This window comes from Procambarus clarkii, chromosome 48, assembly GCF_040958095.1.
Source record: "Procambarus clarkii isolate CNS0578487 chromosome 48, FALCON_Pclarkii_2.0, whole genome shotgun sequence".
Taxonomy (NCBI): Eukaryota; Metazoa; Arthropoda; class Malacostraca; order Decapoda; family Cambaridae; genus Procambarus; species Procambarus clarkii.
The window spans coordinates 32,429,747-32,450,552 of record NC_091197.1 but is presented as its reverse complement, the minus strand read 5'-3'; the positions used below and the strand labels follow the sequence as shown (position 1 = coordinate 32,450,552).

Genomic DNA, 20,806 nt, shown 5'->3' with positions numbered 1-20,806 from the left:
GTTCCTCTCCAGTTTTTCTGGGGCTAGCACGGTTGGTAATTACCTATGTGTACTTACCTAAGTGTAGTTACAGGATGAGAGCTACTCTCGTGGTGTCCCGTCTTCCCAGCACTCTGTCATATAATGCTTTGATTATAATTGTCATATTGTCATATCATGATTGTCATATGTCATGATATGTCTTAATATGATTGTCATATAATGCTTTGGTGGTGGGGCTTCAGGTTTGCTGTTTTTATTGCCTTCCCTATTTTGTAAAGGGCACTTTGTATACTCTTTGCATCTTTACCGGATCTTAGTGCCCTGTCTGCGTCTGAGATTCGGTGTCTGGCCTACCTCGACGACTGGCTGGAGTGGGCTCCCAGTCAGTCCGCTTGTCTGCTCGCCAGGGGATGGTTCTTTCCAGATCGCTGGGTTTGGTTTCCTGGTGATCTGGAGGTTTTACCTTCTGTTTCCGTCCCGGGTTCGGACCTGGGCCTTGTTTCAGGCTCTTGGGCCCCTCATTGTCTTCCCTCCGGAAGTGTTACTGCGGCTGTGGTCCCGCCTTTGGCTGTTCAGGAGGGGGTCCCGGGTTGCTCAGCGGTTGCTTGGGTGGTTGTGCGGGATTTTGCACTTCGGCGTGCTTGTCTGTCCACGGAGTCGGGTTTGGCTCCGGCGTCGGTTGGTTCCTACGGAGACTCCCCTTCCGCCTCTTGCATTCCTTGGGTTCCTCTGGGGATCTGGTGTTGGTGCTGCGTCACCAGCTTCCTCTTTGGGGTTTTCGGGGTTCCGTGCCTTGGCACCTCCCCGAGCCTTCGCTCGATCTGTTCACGGACGGGTCGTCTCTCGGCTGGGGCTTTGTGACCTGTGCTCACCAGGTCGGCCGAGGTTGATGGAGTCTGTCTGTCCGTCGGGCTCTCAGCCCGGTTCAGGTGTTCATGGCTGTCTGGTTTGCGCTTCGGAGGGTTTGGGTCACTAGGTACTCTACCATTCAGCTCTGTTTGGACTGTTCTCTGGTGGTTCTTGCCAGAACCACAGGGGGTTTGGTTAACCGTGTGGTTCGTGTCCGGGGTGTGTCCTGCGTCCTGGTGGACAGCTGTCTCGGTTCATTCCTCTTCGTGGGTTGGCCAGTCGTCGCCGATTCGTTTTGTTGGCTCTGTTGGGCTTATGGACTCCTGGCCATGGACGTCTTCGGGTCGGCGTGGTCTAGGCGTCGCCCGTTTTGTGGCGCCCTTCCCACCTGCGAGGACTTCACGGTGGAGGCTTTCGGCAGGCCTGGTCGAGGTGGGGGGTACTTGTACCTCTTCTCCCGGTCCAGCTGTTGCTTCGGGTTCTGGCTCGGTTGCAGCCCATTCCCACGAGAACAGTCCTTATGGTTCCATGGTGGCCGGCCCTGCCTTCTTTTCAGACGCTGCTTGATAGGTGTCCGTACCCGGGGCGTTTTTCCTGAGGCTTCGCCTTTTTCAGCGGGCCGAATCGGTCCTGTCCGTGACTGGTTCGGCCTTCTCTTTGGCTCTTCGCGTCTGGTATTTTGACGCAGGTATCACCATTTCTATGGTGTTCAGGTGGCTTTGTTGACGGTGTCCCACCTGTGAGCTTCGTCTTGGAGACAGTATGACGTTTATTACGTTTTCTCGCGTTTTGTTTACCCTCTGGCCTGCTCATGAGTCGCCTGAGCCATCCTGGTCTTTGTTCAGGGTGCCTTCTTATCTTCCCCTCAGTTTGTGGTAGCCCCTTCGGTTTCAGTTTCCTCCTCTTTGGTACTGGTGGTAGCTTTATTGGTGTGCAGCCTTTCTCTGTCCTGGCGACGGTCGAGACGGCTGCTTTCCGGAGGGGTTCTTGGGGTATTGGTACTTGTTTGGTTTGGCCGGGGGGTGCGTCCTGCTGTTGCCGGCGTACCGTGCCTGGGGATGCGCTGTGGTTGATCCGGTTCCTTCGTTCCCTGTTTTCAGGGCTCGGGTCTCCCAGGTCGTCCGCAGTGTTTTCCTTCTTCCTGCGGTCTGTCTTTGCGCCCGTGCTGTTCAGACGTTTGCAGCATTTGCTGCTGTGTTGGTGACGTCTCGGGCTCATTTCGAGCGCAGGGAATTGTGGGTCGCACAGGTTTTTGGCCGCCCATCCATATGTGCGTCTGTTCTTGGGCGTTCTTGTTGCCTTGGGTCGCAGGTTTGCGACCGGTTGTCTTGGCTTTGCGTTGCAGAGTTTGTGGCGGCCGCCTCCCGGGTTAGCCCTTTCTTTTCCTTCTCTTTGGGTATGAAGCTCCAGGGAGCCGTAGGGGCTCCCCACAGAAAACCAGCGTTGAATGTAATGAAACGCCATTTTCTGGGTGAGCCCCGGAGGCTCCCTGGAAACCCTCCCTCCCACCGGTCGGCGGTTTTTTCGCGTTGGTTGAAGCTTAGCTTCCGAACTGGAGCTTGGCAGCCGGCGCGGTAGGTCCGGGGCTCCCCCCTCCCCCTCCCGGGGTGGGGAGGGCTGCGCGGACGATCGGCGCGGCAGTAAAGTGTGATGTTTGCTTGTTTGCTTGTTTCCTTGGGATTGTAGGGAGTTTTTCTACCTCTCTGTTCGGTTTTTGTTGTAGTTTCTTACCATGTGGGGTTTGTTTTGTTATGCCTACCTTTCTGGGTGCCTAACCCCGGTCGATGGCAGATAAGGAAAACCCCCAACCATATGGGGTTTTCCAGGGCCATTGCTCCCTGAAACCTCTCTGAAGGGGCCAGGTTCTGGCGCTGGTCCCTGGTAGGTCTGAACTCCTTAGCTAATGTCCCGGTCTAACATAACATACATTAGCCCGATAAGCTCCAGGGAGCCTCCGGGGCTCACCCAGAAAATGGCGTTTCATTACATTCAACGCTGGTTTTTTGTGTTATACGCTCTTTTCCCTTGTGTCTCCCTCAAGCCTGTCTGAACCACTAAGATGGTTCCCATCTCCCAGGTCTCATCACATGTGGAGTTCTTAGGCCTACCAGAGCCAAAACCTGCCCTCCCCCCCCCCCCTCACAGAGGTTCAGGGAATGGGGACAAAGGTGCATTTGAGCTGGGACAGAGGAGCCGGGGACTTCTTGCAACCTGACCAGGGAAGGCATCCACAAAGTCAGCATCAAAATAAACCACTGCAGATATCTAAGGGTACTAAACACAAGTTCTAAAGACAACCTGCCTTATGAACTCCCAACTATGTAAACAAATGATCAAATGTCTCAAACTAGTGAGAGCTCAGTTGCCCCACCTCTTCCACTCACTTGAGGGAGGGATAGGGTTATCTTGAGATGATTTCGGGGCTTTTAGTGTCCCCGCGGCCCGGTCCTCGACCGGGCCTCCACCCCCAGGAAGCAGCCCGTGACTGCTGACTAACACCCAGGTACCTATTTTACTGCTAGGTAACAGGGGCATAGGGTGAAAGAAACTCTGTCCTTTGTTTCTCGCCGGCACCTGGGATCGAACCCAGGACCACAGGATCACAAGTCCAGCGTGCTGTCCGCTCGGCTCCCACCAGCCGGTGGGAGGGAGAGGAGCTCACCACCTCCAGAAGTCTGAGTTGTTAGTTCTAATGCTGATGCAGTCCAGGTCACTTAACATGTATATTTGTCAACATACATGTCATGCATACTGGACTGCATACCTGATGCAGTCCAGGTATGTTTATCAACATACAAGATATCAAGATACACAAAACAAATTTTTCTTTATGACTGGTCTCTAAACAAGCCAATATACAATATTTGCAGCTTTAACTGAAACTTGTACAAAAGTCTATTATGACAGTGAGATATAGATACCAGAATTCAGTATTTTCAGATTTGATAGGAAATATAGGCTACAGGAAAGAGGAGGGGGTCAGCCTGTTCATCAAAGATACACTTACCTGGTCAGAGCAAAAACAACACCAAAAACAATATTGTGGAAGTGCTGATAATCAAAATAGGAATTCTAAATGTGGCAATTTTCCTTGTATATAAATCACCAGATGTAAATCCTCAACAGTTTAAAGACCAACCTAAGAAAATAGAATAGTACTTAAGAAACCCTCACAAACTCTGCCCCAAAGATTATCTTGCTTGATGATTTAAACTTACGGCACTTAACCTTTCGGCTGTGTACCCCATCAAGTGATGAGATGGCTAATTATGGCCAAACTGTGCATCTCACCAGGTGAAGTATTAGTCACACCCTCAAACAAGAGTGGTGGAACTTTCACACATAACGACACAGAACTGAGTGAAACACTGAGGCTACAGTACAGTTCTATATCCAATAAACCCCTGAACACATTAAAAATCAATGATCTAAATAAATTCTTTTTGAATGTGACACCACCATTGAACCATATATCAGTGTCACCCTAACCCCCCACTGGACTTTGAAGTAGCCATAGACAGCATTCCCATGCACTCTACACCAGGCCCGGACTCCTGGAACTCTATATTCATCAAGAATTGCAAAAAAACACTATCACAAGCTCTAAACATCTTTTGGAGATGGAGCCTATAAAATTGTGTTATTCCTGGAGGCCTGGTCGAGGACCGGGCCGCGGGGACATTAAAGCCCTGAAATCATCTCAAGATCTCAAGATAACCTGACATACTTAAAACACCATTTCACAATGAAAGTAGTAAAGCAGATGCAAAAAAATATAACCTTTCTAATTTAACATCACACATCATAAAAGTCTTTGAAAGGGTGCTAAGAAGTCAAATCACAAAACACATGGATTCATTGTCTACATAATCTTGGATAACATGGGTTCAGGACAGGGCACTCCTGCCTCTCACAATTGCTAGACCACTATGACTTGGCCTTAGGTGCCGTGGAAGACAAGCAAAACGTTAAAGTAATATGCACAGATTTTGCAAAAGCTTTTGACAGATTTGACCCTGATTTTATTGCACACAGAATGCTCAAAAACGTAATTGCTGGCAGAGTAGGGAGATGGATCTTTAACTTCCTAACAGAACCCAGAGTCGGATAGTCAACAAAGTAAAAATCTAGATCATCCACCACGAAAAGTTCAGTCCCCCAAAGTACTGTGCTTGCTCTGGTACTTTTTCTCATACTCATATCAGACAAAGACAAGGATACAAACTACAGCACTGCATCATCCTTTGCAGATGACAGTACAATTTGCATAAGAGTAGACAATATACAGTAGTCAGTAGTTTCAAAGCATCATGTGACAGAGTACTGGAAAGACGGAACACCATGATTGTAATTCTCATCTTGTAACTACACTTATGTAATAACATTTAGGTAAATACAGACCTGAGAGAAGGATTCCTGACCCAACACCACTAAACCTAACAGAATGATGGGGGGAGGGGGGGGGCAACTTTACAGATCCTGGGAAACTATCTGGTAATCCCATGGGTTGTTGGACTAGGAACTGGCAAAATGGGCCACATGTTCCCCGCACAGTGTCATCAAAGGGGCAAACGCAAGGCCAGCTCAGTCACCCATGCAGGGCCACCCACTTATAATATGTAGTTGCTACATTTAGCAGAAGAGGCCTATCCTAACTAACAGCAGATGAGGCCCCCAACCTTGGAGGACTGTCTCTGAGCAGAAGGGGGACAGAACCCCTCTGCCGAAGAACCAGACTATGTTACTATGTTACACACAGAAATCACAATAGCGTGATGCATCAAATGACAATAGCGTGATGCATCAAATGAACAAATCCACAAGGGCCGTGACGAGGGTTCGAACCTACATCCGAGAGGATCCCAGACGCTGCCTTAAACGACTGAGCTACGACATGGTCAAAAGAATTGCAACCAGAAGTTCTACTGAACTTACTTGGATCCTGCAACCTCTCCGAGACACAAACCAGGGTTTTACACAATTCCCCCATGCACTCGAGCTCTATCAATAAGATATTCTACCTCTTCGTCCTTACTTCATTACACACAGAAATCACAATAGCGTGATGTATCAAAATTCTTGATGCAAACATGGTTGCAATTCTTTTGACCATGTCATAGCTCAATCGATTAAGGCAGCGTCTGGGATCCTCTCGGATGTAGGTTCGAACCCTCGTCATGGCCCTTGTGGATTTGTTCATTTGATGCATCACGCTATTGTTCATTTGGGCAGCATTGACAAATCCAGAACTACATACATCAAGGCAGCCATACCAGGAACAGATTTCAAAATCAGAGAACAGATCAACAACTGCCATGACACAAAATTGCCATCAAGTGGGTTCAAGCCCAGTGATCCTCTGCAGTAAGGGCTCCAGAGAGCATGGACAGCTGGACATGGTGCTGGCCCTTGCCCACATCCTTGAGGAGCACCGGTGCAAACAAGCAGTGCCCCCCAAGAACATGGGCAAGTGGTGGAACTCATTCCTGCCACACACATGTTTGGGTTTGACAGACTCCATGTCAAGCCCCCAAGGAAAGAAGTGTGTTGTCAGCCAGCCAGGATGCTGCATCAGAATCAGTTACCTTTGTTTCCCCTTTAATTACAGTACTGTAATTGCCCTTTCTATTCCATTCGTTTCATCTTCTCCTTTTGATTTTGTCTAACTTCCTGAGGAAAATGTTATTTATTATCTTTAGTATTATTTTAATTTTATTTGCTCCCCATTATTTCAACAAATTTGTAATGCTATATCCTATTTTGTTTCAGTCATGATGTACATTCCCAAGTTGGAGAGAATGCCAAGAGAAAACAGTCAAAGTCGGCAATGAGAGGGGATGAAATTGAATCAAAGAATACGTCGCAAAAATCCTCGAGATTTTCTGATAAAACTTCCAATGCGCTCAGGTTATGTAAAGGGCTTCAAAGTGCACCATGGAAAACAAAGCACAATGTTAGTAGTTCACATGGAAAAAGTGTGTCTGTCTGTTCTTCTGCATCAACACCTCGTCTTAAGGAGTTGGGCTCGTCTGTGATAATAGAAGTTAAGCCATCTGTGTATTCTGAAGATCATGATGCTAGCATATCAGACGAATCAGATATTTCTGCCAAAGGTATGATGGTTGTTTGACAGTTTGCACTGCTTCTTTATATATACTTCCTCATATATTTCACTCTTAATTTTGAAGCTTATAAAGATCTTGTGAGGACCAGAGATCACCACAGAACTGAGCAAAGGATCCACTAGAAAGTCAGCATGCTTCAAAATAAGCAACTTCTCATTCCCTATATGGTTGATAAGCAAGTGAAAGGTATTGAAGGAGGTGGTTGTCGAAGCCAATTCCATCCACAACTTTATTTTTGCAGACAAGAGTTCTTACATTCTTGTAAAGCCACTAACATGCATATCATGTTGGGCAGGTACTTGATCCTCATTTTTCCTGGAATATGACTTGCCAAATCATTTAACAACCAGATATCCATTCACTGCTGGGTGAATAGAGGCATAAAGTTATAGATTGGCGCCTAGTCAGTCCTTCCTGGTCAGGATACGGACCCTGGCAAAATCATTCACGATGAATGGGACGAGTTACTACTGCATCACAGGAACTGTGATGAAAAGTTAATATTGATAAGAGTATTAAGCATGCCAGGTATGAATGGCTAAAAGGCAGGACATTGAGAGTTAGGCCTCACTCCCCCAATCACTGATAGGTGATTGGTAAGCAACAACTGATCAGGGAAGCTGGGTGTTGGCTGGGTTTGGGCCACCTGGAGGTGGTTATCACTACTAATAAGTTTGAGTTAGTTTTGAGTGAATCTGTTTTCTGTTACCTGCTTGATACCTGCTTGATGGGGTTCTGGGAGTTCTACTCCCCAAGCCCGGCCCGAGGCCAGGCTTGACTTGTGAGAGTTTGGTCCACTAGGCTGTTGCTTGGAGTGGCCCGCAGGCCCACATACCCACCACAGCCTAGTTGGTCCGGCACTCCTTGGAGGAAACAATCTAGTTTCCTCTTGAAGATGTCCACAGTTGTTCTGGCAATATTTCTTATGCTCGCTGGTGTTTATAACACTGTATAAACCTCTGATGTTTATACAGTGTTCTCCAATTGTGCCTATGGCACCTCTGCTCTTCACTGGTTCTATTCTGCACTTTCTTCCATATCGTTCACTCCAGTATGTTGTTATTTTACTGTGTAGATTTAGGACCTGGCCCTCCAGTATTTTCCATGTGTATATTATTTGGTATCTCTCTTGTCTCAAAAAAAGGTTTTTCTTTTATTTTTGTTTTTTTTGCCTCGAGAGGTCTGCCTTGTTTGGCTATTGGTCCACTTTTTATATTTTGGTTGCACTTCTCTAGGCCCCCATGACTGTACACGTTGTAGAGGTTTCAGTGTTTTAGCTCATCCCCCTTTGTTAGATCTTGGGTTCAACTGGCTTTGCAACACCTGGGCTTCCTGTAGAGGTCAGCTTACGGGCTCTGGAAAACCTCATCGAGGCTTGGTGGACCAATAGATGCATCTTCAGAGTTCCAGCTCGTCTCGTGCAAGTTTGAAGGTTGCTCTGTGCTTTTGTCTCAGGGTGACAGTCACCAGTTTTGCCTCTGTGATGCTGCCTGTTGGGTCAACAATACCTTTGACCCGGAGTCTTACGAGACGTGTTTTCTGCTTGTGCTCCAATTTACCCATTCTGTAGATATTGAGGTTTGGGTACAGGTGGCATCAGCTCAGTTTAGGTTGCTGCAACATGCTAGGTTGGTTGCCAGCTCGGATGCCCTGAGGCTGCCCCATTTTTTGTTAAAGGGACCCAGACTTCGAGGCCTTAGTCGCTTCAACTTTGGTTCAGTCCGCGCTTCCCTGTCCTTCCTAAGTTGATGTTGTTTGCCCAACTCTTACCCCCCCCCCCTCCCTCCTGCTCCTGGCTCCATAACATCTGAGGATTTCGGAGTCAGGGGGTGGGATTTAGTTGATTGGGAGGCTCGGGCGGCTTCGGGGATTTCCCCATTCGAGTTGGGTACGGAGGCATTCGAGCCTGTTCCTTCTGCAGAGGCTTCTGGGTCCTACCAGCAGACCCCCCCCCCCCTCCTTCTTTCCTGCCTTTCCCCTTGATTCTGCCTTTTTTCAGGGGTAGATGGCATGGAGGACAGCTCTGCCCCGGATTCTGGTTTGGAGGATCACGGGGTGGGGGTGGAGTTGACTTGATGGGGGCTTGAGCCCCCTTTGGTCCCGCTTGGATTTTGGTGCCCTCTTTGCGGGGTTTGTTATTGCAGGGGGTAAGGGTTTCTTAACCCCTGCAATAATTATGATTTGGGGTCAACTCCTCCTCCCCGGGTTCGGTTCCGGGTTCCCTTGGGTTCCTCGGCTCCTTTTTTCTGGAGGGTTTTCTGCCTCGTGAATCTCACCTAAAGAGGTTCGGGAGGCACTTGTGGCGTACTTCCTGAGAGACCCGGATTCTGCCTCTGTAATGGATCCGTCCTCATTTGAGTTCAGTTTTTCTTCCCTGTATTGGGTGCATTATGGGGTCCCCAGAGTCTTCTTGGCTGGCAGACTGCCCATTCTTTTCGCAGGGGGCATGGCATGGGTTTTGTCAGCCCCACATGCTAGAATGGCCGGAGGCTGCCACCATTCTGCAGGTTTATCTGGGGGGATGGGGAGCAATTTCGAGTATCTAAATTCATGCTTGTTTGCCCCCTGTGCTTTCTCAGGATGTTGGCCTGGTACAGCTGCACGTGCAGAGGATGTGGAGACGTTGAGTGCCAGGCCTTCGTCTGGTGTGCTGGCCTCGGCGGTTCGGGCATCGGCCGCATTGTTGAGGTTGTTTGTTACGCTTGGGCCCTGGCTCTTAGGTTTTCGTCTCCTTGTTGTACATTGCTGTTTGCAGAGGCTGCTTGTATTTGTAGGCCCCTCCTAACCACTCTGCATACTCTGCCTCAACCTAGGTCCCACTCCATACCTGTGTCAGGTTAGGTTATGGCCTGTAGGTTTCGTTGCTTTGGCCTGTAAAGGAGCTGGTCCTCTCCCCCAGTTTGGTTGAAATGATATGCCAGCACACCTGCTCTAATAAGGTGGTCTTTTATAGACTTCGCCTCCAGGTGATCGTGATCATGGGAGGGGTTTGTGGGAATTTTACCCAGGATGGATGTTCACTGTACGTTTCCCTCATCCATGTCCATACTTCCTGGAGTTTTATCTTAAGCTGTGCTGCAAGGCCGGGGAAGAAAAGGGTTGGGAGGATCCATCTTTTGTTCTCCACTTGTTGTGTTCTAGGTCTGAGTAGCTCCTCCCTTGTTTTTTCTCTGAGTTTCTCCTGGGCCGCATGTATTATTTTCTCTGGGTAGTCTCTGTTCCTGAACATATTCAATAGGTCATCAAGCTGGAGGTTTAGCATCTCTTCTTTGCTGTTAATCCACTTGAGTCTGAGTCCAAGTGAGTAGGGTAGCGATTTCTTCAAGGCTAGTAGGTGGCTCGAGTCAAATTTCAGATACGCGTGAAGGTTAGTCAGTTTATAGTGTGCTTTCATATGCAGATCCCTGATTAGCTGATCTATATACACTGTTGTATCTAGGAAATTTATCGTGGAGTCACTGTGTTCGAGGGTAAACTTAAGGTTTTCATGAACTGTATTTGACCATGAAAAGAAACCGTCTAGGCGCGGGAAACTGTCCTCAGTTATTCCGAAGATGTCGTCTATGTAACGGAAATATACCGCCAGTCTGTCCTTCCTGCGGGATCTTTTCCTCTCGAACACTACATGCACAAAGATTTCAGCGATTGCCACACTACTGGATGCTCCAATTGCTGTACCTTTTTGGGTAGTTTTGCTCTGCCTTCAGTGGAGTTGGTCCCTATATAGTATAGGGAGCCTCCAGGGCTCACCCAGAAATAGGCATTTCATAACATTTAATGTAGCTTTTGAAAGCTTGCAACCTAGGAAACTAGTTTAAATCTGGTATATGAATGTTTCACGATCATAGAATAACAAAATTATATATTTGTATAAAGTGTTTATGAATGCAAATATTCTGTTTTCTTCAGTGTATGAGTATGTTTGATGTTATCCCATTATGAGATGTGAGATAGTAACTGTTACTACTTTACAGAAGTGGAGAATGATGACCAGAATCCCAGAAATAAGTCTTCTCCACCACTTACTTCCAATTTATCCCAGTTAGATGAATCTCCAGTGAAGTCTAAACCTGATAAGGTATATTAAATGCTCTATGTCAAATATTTTAAGTTAATGCCAAATGAGCCTTTTTTTTTTTTAGGGAGGTGAACTGTTGAATGGTATATTCCTCATGCTGCTCTTATCAAACATAACATAAACACTTCTCTGTCTTTTTAATTTCCAGTATTATTCTGGGAGCTTTTTGTTGTTTAGTTCTGTGGTTTAGTTCTGTAGTTTTAGTTCTGATGTTTAAGAGCAATGCAGACAGAGGATGCATCACTACTTGTTCACTAACATGTTCTGTTTGGAGTGAGGCTTTGTCTCCTGCCACAATGCTGGCAAAGAATGCTAGTCTCCAAGATCAATGTGCATTTACATCAATGTGAAGGGAGAGAGCAGTGATGTGGATGGCTCCTCGGTGCATTTCCTTTTCTCGGGTCTCCGCCTTCTGGCTGGACTCTGACGTTGCCCCAGTTGGACATCGAGTGTTTGTCCCATTTTCTCATGTGTTGCTATAATTTAGCCTTAGGCTTGTTTCTGGGTTCTTGAGATTTAGCCCATTGTGCTGTTCATGTTCACAGGTATCATAACATTCTCATAGATGACCTCTCGTTTTCATCCAGTTGGGCCAGAATGGGAAGTGGATATGGCAGCCTTTCGCTAGATATGCAACACGTTCGGTCTCCTGGGACCTGACAGCTGAGTGGACAGTGCTTCGGATTCATAATCCTGAGGTTCCAGATTTGATCCCCAGTGGAGGCAGAAACAAATCGTCAGAGTTTCTTTCACCCTGATGCTCCTGTTACCTAGCAGTAAATAGGTACCTGGGAGTTAGATAGCTGCTACGGGCTGCTTCCTGGGGGGGTGTAACAAAAAGGAGGCCTGGTCAAGGACCGGGACGCTAAACCCTGAAATCATCTCAAGATAACCTCCTGCAAGCGACATGTTTGGCTCTGTATAGAATCACAAGTGACATATTTGGCTCTGTATGGAATCACAAGCGACATGTTTGGCTCTGTATGGAATCACAAGCGACATGTTTGGCTCTGTATGGAATCACAAGCGACATGTTTGGCTCTGTATGGAATCACAAGTGACATTTTTGGCTCTGTATGGAATCACAAGCGACATGTTTGGCTCTGTATGGAATCACAAGCGACATGTTTGGCTCTGTATGGAATCACAAGAGACATGTTTGGCTCTGTATGGAATCACAAGCAACATGTTTGGCTCTGTATGGAATCACAAGTGGCATGTTTGGCTCTGTATGGAATCACAAGAGACATGTTTGGTTCTGTATGGAATCACAAGTGACATATTTGGCTCTGTATGGAATCACAAGCAACATGTTTGGCTCTGTATGGAATCACAAGTGGCATGTTTGGCTCTGTATGGAATCACAAGCAACATGTTTGGCTCTGTATGGAATCACAAGCAACATGTTTGGCTCTGTATGGAATCACAAGCAACATGTTTGGCTCTGTATGGAATCACAAACGACATGTTTGGTTCTGTATGGAATCACAAGCAACATGTTTGGTTCTGTATGGAATCACAAGTGGCATGTTTGGCTCTGTATGGAATCACAAGTGGCATGTTTGGCTCTGTATGGAATCACAAGTGACATGTTTGGCTCTGTATGGAATCGCAATTGGCATGTTTGGCTCTGTATAGAATCACAAGCAACATGTTTGGCTCTTTATGGAATCACAAGTGGCATGTTTGGCTCTGTATGGAATCGCAATTGGCATGTTTGGCTCTGTATAGAATCACAAGCAACATGTTTGGCTCTTTATGGAATCACAAGTGGCATGTTTGGCTCTGAATGGAATCACAAACGACATGTTTGGCTCTGTATGGAATCACAAGCAACATGTTTGGTTCTGTATGGAATCACAAGTGGCATGTTTGGTTCTGTATGGAATCACAAGTGGCATGTTTGGCTCTGTATGGAATCACAAGTGGCATGTTTGGCTCTGTATGGAATCACAAGCAACATGTTTGGCTCTGTATGGAATCACAAACGACATGTTTGGCTCTGTATGGAATCAAAAGCAACATGTTTGGTTCTGTATGGAATCACAAGTGGCATGTTTGGCTCTGTATGGAATCACAAGTGGCATGTTTGGCTCTGTATGGAATCACAAGTGGCATGTTTGGCTCTGTTTGGAATCACAAGTGGCATGTTTGGCTCTGTATGGAATCACAAGTGGCATGTTTGGCTCTGTATGGAATCACAAGTGACATGTTTGGCTCTGTATGGAATCGCAATTGGCATGTTTGGCTCTGTATAGAATCACAAGCAACATGTTTGGCTCTTTATGGAATCACAAGTGGCATGTTTGGCTCTGTATGGAATCTGTAGTTAAAAGTTACATTACTCTTTTCTGGGGGGAGCCCCGTTGGCTCACCGGAGCTATCCAGACTGATTGGATATGTATCACTTTTTGGCATCAGTCAAGGTGCTTGGAGTTCTTGCCTACCGGGGACCATAAGCCAGAATCTGGCCCCCTCAGAGAGGCACGAGGAGCAATGGCCTATAGAAACCCCCCATGTGTTTGTGAGCAATCTATGTCTGCCATCGACCGAGACAGGCACCCAGAAAGGTAGGTGCCCCAAAACAAACCCCCTATTCTGGTGAAAATATTGCTACCGAAAGCCGAACGAGTGGCTAGAACTCCCCCAAACAAAATTAGCAAACTAGCATGACATCATTACGTCGCTGCGCTGCTGCCTGCGCAACCCCTCCCCTACCTGGGAGGGGAAGGGGGAGACCCAGACCTTCCGCGCCGGTGATCCAACCGGCAGTTCTTGCCCGATGGGATTACTGGCCAGTTGGGTGCCTCTGGCTCCAGTTTTGGTTTCCGTTCTATGCCTTGTGGCGTGGGCTGTCTCTCCAGGTGGTGTGTGAGCCAGGATACATATTCCACGGTACTCAGGCTGCATTCGCCTAGGGTTCTCTTCCCTAGGCGAATGCAGCCTAAGTGTACATGCGTGTATGAGGAAAAAAAATAGTGAACGGTGATTCGTGGAACAGTGAAGTGGAACGGGTATAACAACAACATATAAGTTGGAAGTGAAGGAAAATCGTGTATAGAATATTATAAATATAGAATACTAGAAATATAGAATAGTGGCAAGACGCGGCATGAACTAGGCTGTGTTTACACAAGCCACGAGGCCTACTCCAGGGCAGTCCCCAAGCGATCATAGCGACGTCTGCTAGAACATTACCACACATCCCAAAAGCAGCCCGCCCAAATGCAGCAGCCAAACTCTGTAATCTTCTGAAAAGGGTCAATGATGCCCCGGAAAACATTCAAGCGTGGCATAATGTCCTTATGTTTGGCAATGTATGCCTCACCGTCCCTCCAAGGAGGGACAAATCACTTGCTTCCTCGGTCCTGAGGGCGATAAATGAATACCCAAAGGGGGACAACCTAGTTCGCCTGCCTCTCCGAGCAAAACACATCCACCACAGAAATGGTAACAACAACATACCGGAAACGTACAAAATCAGAGCACAAATCACCAAGAAAATTGAAGAGGGAAATACCGCAAGTGTTATTAGAGTCCTCACCAGTGACGAGAAAATTACTCCTCGAAACTCAGCCACAGCACGGGCCCTGTAAAGCAAGCACCCACCCAGAGCCCCTCAAGGCGACAACATCGTTCCGCCATCAGCCAACACCATTTCAGACCCATTAATCGTTGGTGAATCTGAGGTCTACAAAGCAGCCCTTTCTTTTCCACCTGGGTCAGCAGGTGGCTTTACAAGGTTAAAACCTCAACACATCAAGCAAATGTTAAATCCTGCAGTTGGTGATGCTGCACAAGATCTTCTTATGGAACTCACAAGGTTCGTCAACATGTGCCTGGCTGGTGATATACCTGAGGTCATCAGGCCTCTCTTTTTTGGTGCCTCCCTCTGTGCTCTCAAAAAGAAGGACGAAAGAATCAGGCCAATCGCTGTTGACAACACTCTCCGACGCCTGATTGCCAAGGCTGCTACGAGGGTAGTCAGCCAGCAAGCGGCTGAATTGCTGAAACCAATCCAGCTAGGATTTGGAATCCCCCAAGGCTGTGAAGCGGCTGCCCATGCAGCACGAGCATACATCATCAACATTTCTGGTGAAAAGGCCCTGCTCAAACTGGACTTTAGGAATGCCTTCAACATGGTCAGAAGAGATGCAGTACTTTGTGCCGTACATCGCCATTTCCGGCCCCTCTACTTGTTCATACTATCGTGCTACAATGGTGAGTCAAAACTGCTCTTTGGTGAACATGAAATCAGATCATGTGAAGGTGTTCAGCAAGGTGATCCTCTTGCTCCCCTTCTTTTCTGCTTAGTCTTAAAAGAAATCACCGAAAGCTTGTCCAGCGAGTTCAACATCTGGTTTTTGGATGATGGCACTATAGCTGGCACTGTAGACCATCTCTTGGCAGATATCAGGAAAATAAGGGAGCAAGAAGTAAGCCTTTGTCTTGTCCTGAACCCTTCCAAGTGTGAAGTAGTCTCTTCCAACCCAGACATTGTAGCTAGAATAAGGTCTGCCTTGCCTGGAGCCCATGTCATTAGGGCCGAGAACAGCACCCTCCTTGGAGCCCCCCTCAGGTCTAACACCATTGAGGAGATCCTTGACAAGAAAATCGCAGACCTTAGGAGGATGGAAGACAGAATAGGTGACATCGATGCCCACGATGCTTTTTATCTCCTCACCAAATGCCTATCCCTTCCGAGGCTAACCTACTTTCTGAGGTGCGCCCCATCTTACGACAGCCGAAAGCTTGAAGAGTATGACCTCTTACTGAAGACCATGCTGGAAAAAGTTGATAACCTCTCCCTCAACGAATGCCAGTGGAAACAAGCCACTCTTCCTGTTAGGCTCGGTGGCTTGGGTGTCCGCACCGCTACCCAAATTGCTGTCCCAGCCTTCCTGTCTTTCTCCTCAGCATCAGATGACCTGGTTAAGGAAATTCTACCTGACACCCTGAGTGATGTAGCGGGGATACAGGACCCCCACTACACGGAATGCGCCACGAAATGGGGTGCCATAGCAGACCCAGCACTCAGACCAGCCATGCTGAAAGCCAAGAAACAATCCAGTTGGGACAGTCCCATTGTAGACAAAGAAGCCACAGCTTACTGGAGGCAGCAACAACCCCCAGTGATCGTGCACGCCTCACAGCTGTGCAGGCTCCCCATGCAGGGGACTTCCTTTTGGCAGTCCCTATGTCTGCAACAGGCACACGTCTTGATCCGCAGGAGCTCCGTATTGCAGTCGCTCTCCGTCTTGCTGCCCCTATCCACACTGTTCATAGGTGTATTTGCGGCGAGGCAGATGCTGACGAATATGGATTGCATGGCCTGCACTGTGGAAAATCTGGTGGTTGGCACACTAGACACGACGAAGTCAATGACATCATTAAAAGAAGCCTTGCCTCTGCTCAATGTCCAGCGGAGAGAGAGCCCCGCAACCTACTGAACCATGACTCTGTTAGCTTTGCCGGCCGACCAGACGGAATCACACTGCGACCGTGGAAGGTTGGCAGACAGTTGGCATGGGACTATACTTGTGTATCCACCCTGGCAACCACATACATCAACCTCTCTGCTGGCACAGCAGGAGTCACGGCGACACGCAGAGAAAGAGACAAGTCAGCTAAGTACAGGCAATTAGATCATCGGTACAACTTCGTTCCAATAGGGTCTGAGACCCTAGGCCCATGGGGAGAGAGTGCAAGAAGGTTTCTTAAGGATCTTGGTTCCAAGCTCATTGACACCACAAGAGACCCTAGAGCAGCAAGTTTTCTCTTTCAGCGCCTCAGTGTCGCGATCCAGAGGGGGAATGCTCGCTGCATCCTCGGTTCCTGCCCGGCGTCGGAGGAGTTCGAGGAAATCTACAGCCTCTAGGAAGCAAACTTTTTTTTGTGTCCTCTTAATGTTAATTTTTTGTATAAAATCAGATATGTAACTGTATAACCTTGCATAATAAAGTGTACTCCATAAAAAAAGGGGGTGGTAGGAGAAGCGAACACTCTTACGTATTCAGAGTTAAATGGCAAGTTTTTCCCTGAATGCTCTGTGTTCCCTTCTCTGAGGCTGTGGATCCCTATAATTGTACCAGAGGTGGTACCCCCCTATAATATCATATAATATTATAAATATTAAATATATAAATATATACATATAATTTTATAAAGAATTAAAAGGACTGACATCAACAAGTGATCCAGTGAACCACAAATACAACACAATACATCAGACAATGGAGAGGTGTGGTGAGTGTTCGGGAGTACTGGGAAAACGTAATGTAGGCGTCAAGTGTTGCATCTGTAACATAAGATTTCACCTGTGCTGTACAGAATTATCTCCAGGATGCAAGAAAAGGCAAGGAATTTACTGGGTTTGCAAAGATGACAGATTAATGTTAGAGAACATAACTAAACTGATGAAAAACATTCCCGAGTCACAGAGATTATCATTCACAGACAAGCTACCAGTGATGTATGCGGCCTGGGAAAAGACAACATTGGATAACGACCAAAACTCAGGAACAGATAGTTTAGAGAACGGCAGCAGTAGTGTGGAGGAAGAGGGTACAGTATTGTGGTACAAAATAACAGCAATATTGCAGAGCCAGGTAATACAAACGATGAGAGCAACAGTGAGAGAGTGCATAAATAAAGGAATTGGGACGAAAAACGGAGATGGCTCCAATAAAGAGGTAGACAAGACAGACACAGATATAAACACCTTGAAAAATGCAAAACCGGAACACATTTTCAAATTCTACGCTAAAGGAATATGCAAATATGGAAAATTAGGAGCAAAATGCCATTTTCTGCATCCTTGAAAATGCAGGAACATGTTGGCGAGGGGTACATGCCGTTTTGGAACAGGGTGTAGATACTTCCACCCTAAATTATGTCAATTTTCAATTAGGGACAAAAAATGCTACAATCTTCAGTGTCCGGAATTCCACGTGAGAGGTATACTGCGTTATAGACGGGAAGATCAATATAACATTACTAGAAATTTTTTAGAAGGCAGAAACAGAGTAGTAAATATAAGAGAGAGGAACAGTCAGATGGAACCACTACAGGATTACAGGGGGGAAGGGAGGTACCCACAAGACTGGAATACAAATTATCAACAAGTACACAGGTACTACACCACACAACACCCGTCCTACTACCAAAACTGGACGAATCACTTCCAAAACAACACACCCTGGATGCAAACACAGTGGCTTCCTTACCAGAGCCTCAGATATTAACACCAGGTAAGGCATCCAGCACTTCCACTAATACGATAACATCATTTATATTTGCCAACATCCAGGGTATAAAAACACGTAAATCCAACAAAGTTCACTTTATAGATGGTCTCCTTCATGAGGCAAATGCAGTGTTTGCAGCCCTAACAGAAACCCACACAAAGGACTACCATGATGGTGAAATATGGATCTCAGAGTATAATCTTTTCAGATGTGATAGGAAACACCGACTTCAGGGTGGGGTCAGCCTCTACATCAAAGACACACTCATCTGTACTGAGCTGCTAAACACCTCAAATGATATGGTGGAAGTGCTGATAATCAAAATAGAGATTCTAAATGTTGTTATTGTCCTTGTATATAAGTCACCGGAGGCAAACCCTCAGCAGTTTAAAGACCAACTAATGAAAATAGAACACTGCTTGGAAAACCGCAAAAATCCAGCTCCGAATATCATCCTGCTTGGGGACTTCAACCTACGGCACCTGAAATGGAAGCACCTGGCTAATACAGTAATATCAGAAAGAATACCAGGAAGTAGCCTAAATGAACAGGCACATGCAAATGACCTGCTACGGATGTGCGACAGGTTTGCCTTAAACCAGCAAATAGTAGAACCAACTAGAAAGGAGAACACGCTGGACCTCATTTTCACTAATAAGGATTAATTGATCAGGAACATAATGATTACAAATACAGTGTGTCCTCACTTGAACGAACTATATGGGGCGAAGCCGATTCGTTCCAGTGCGGAATTCGTTCCATCCGTCCGGCCCCAACAACCTTCTTATTTTTTTTTCTTTTAAACATATGCCAGGACACATTAGTTTGTTTCTTTGTTGTGTGGTGCTTCATTATAATATTTTTCATGCTCTTTTGGTGTCAATAATAATCTGAGATGCGAGAATCACCATCCCCCACCCCACTCACACCATCCTCCACACCATCCTCCACACCACCCACACCATCCTCCACACCACCCACACCATCCTCCACACCACCCACACCATCCTCCACACCACCCACACCATCCTCCACACCACCCATACCATCCCAACACCACCCATACCATCCCCCACACCACCCACACCATCCTCCACACCACCCACACCATCCCCCACACCACCCACACCATCCCCCACACCACCCCCCACACCACCCATACCATCCCCCACACCACCCACACCATCCCCCACACCACCCACACCATCCCCCACACCACCCACACCATCCCCCACACCACCCACACCATCCCCCACACCACCCACACCATCCCCCACACCATCCCCCACACCACCCCCCACACCATCCTCCACACCACCCACACCATCCCCCACACCACTAACACCATTCGCCCCCACCACCCACACTCCCCACACCACCACCCACACACCCCACACCCCACACCACCACCCACACCATCCCCCACACACCCCACACCACCACCCACATCATCCTCCACACCATCCCCCACACCACCCACACCATCCCCCACACCACCCACACCATCCCCCACACCACCCACACCACCCCCACACCATCCCCAACACCACTAACACCATTCGCCCCCACCACCCACACTCCCCACACCACCACCCACACACCCCACACCACCCACACCGTGTATTGAAGCAGCAGGCTTGGAAGCGTCTCAACTCGCCCGACAAAAAAAAATGATGGGTTGACAGGTCTCCTCTCACACCTCCAGGACCCCACCCCCCCCCCACCCCCCAGGTACCCGGCCATACACACCACAATGCCAAGTCAGCTATTGTTTTCTTCAGGAAACAATAAAACGTGTTAATGATTAATAATGTATATTAATACACGAAAATTAACATATTTTGGCATAAATATTTTACAGCTAAGATTGAGATTTATAATAGAGTATGAATGAGAGGTTTGGCAGCCATGCGTGGTCACCACCCTTCTCTCTCCACTTCCACCTCCCCTGACAACACCTTCCACCACTGACCCCACCTGCCTCTTTCCACCACCTGCCTCCCCTAACCCCACCTGCCTCCCCTGACCCCACCTGCCTACCCTGACCCCACCTGCCTACCCTGACCCCACCTGCCTCCCCTGACCCCACCTGCCTCCCCTGATCCCACCTGCCTACCATTCGCCCCCACCTGCCTCTTTCCACCGCCTGCCTCCCCTGACACCGCCTGCCTCCCCTGACCCCACCTGCCTCCCCTGACCCCACCTGCCTCCCCTGACCCCACCTGCCTACCCTGATCCCACCTGCCTACCATTCGCCCCCACCTGCCTCCCCTGACACCACCTGCCTCTTTCCACCACCTGCCTCCCCTGACCCCACCTGCCTCCCCTGATCCCACCTGCCTCCCCTGACCCCACCTGCCTCCCCTGACACCACCTGCCTCTTTCCACCACCTGCCTCCCCTGACCCCACCTGCCTCCCCTGACACCGCCTGCCTCCCCTGACCCCACCTGCCTCCCCTGACACCACCTGCCTCCCCTGACACCACCTGCCTCCCCTGACACCGCCTGCCTCCTCTGACACCACC

The 20,806-nt window shown here is 47.9% G+C and overlaps 1 protein-coding gene across 1 annotated transcript in view; it reads left to right on the top strand.

The window, feature by feature from the left end:
- cos (kinesin-like protein costa) overlaps positions 1-20,806 on the top strand; it is a gene marked incomplete in the record, with an annotated part of 235,189 nt that overhangs the window by 109,735 nt on the left and 104,648 nt on the right. The window contains 2 exon segments of the mRNA XM_069302674.1: positions 6,601-6,944; positions 10,931-11,034. Coding sequence (XP_069158775.1) covers positions 6,601-6,944; positions 10,931-11,034 — 448 coding nt within the window.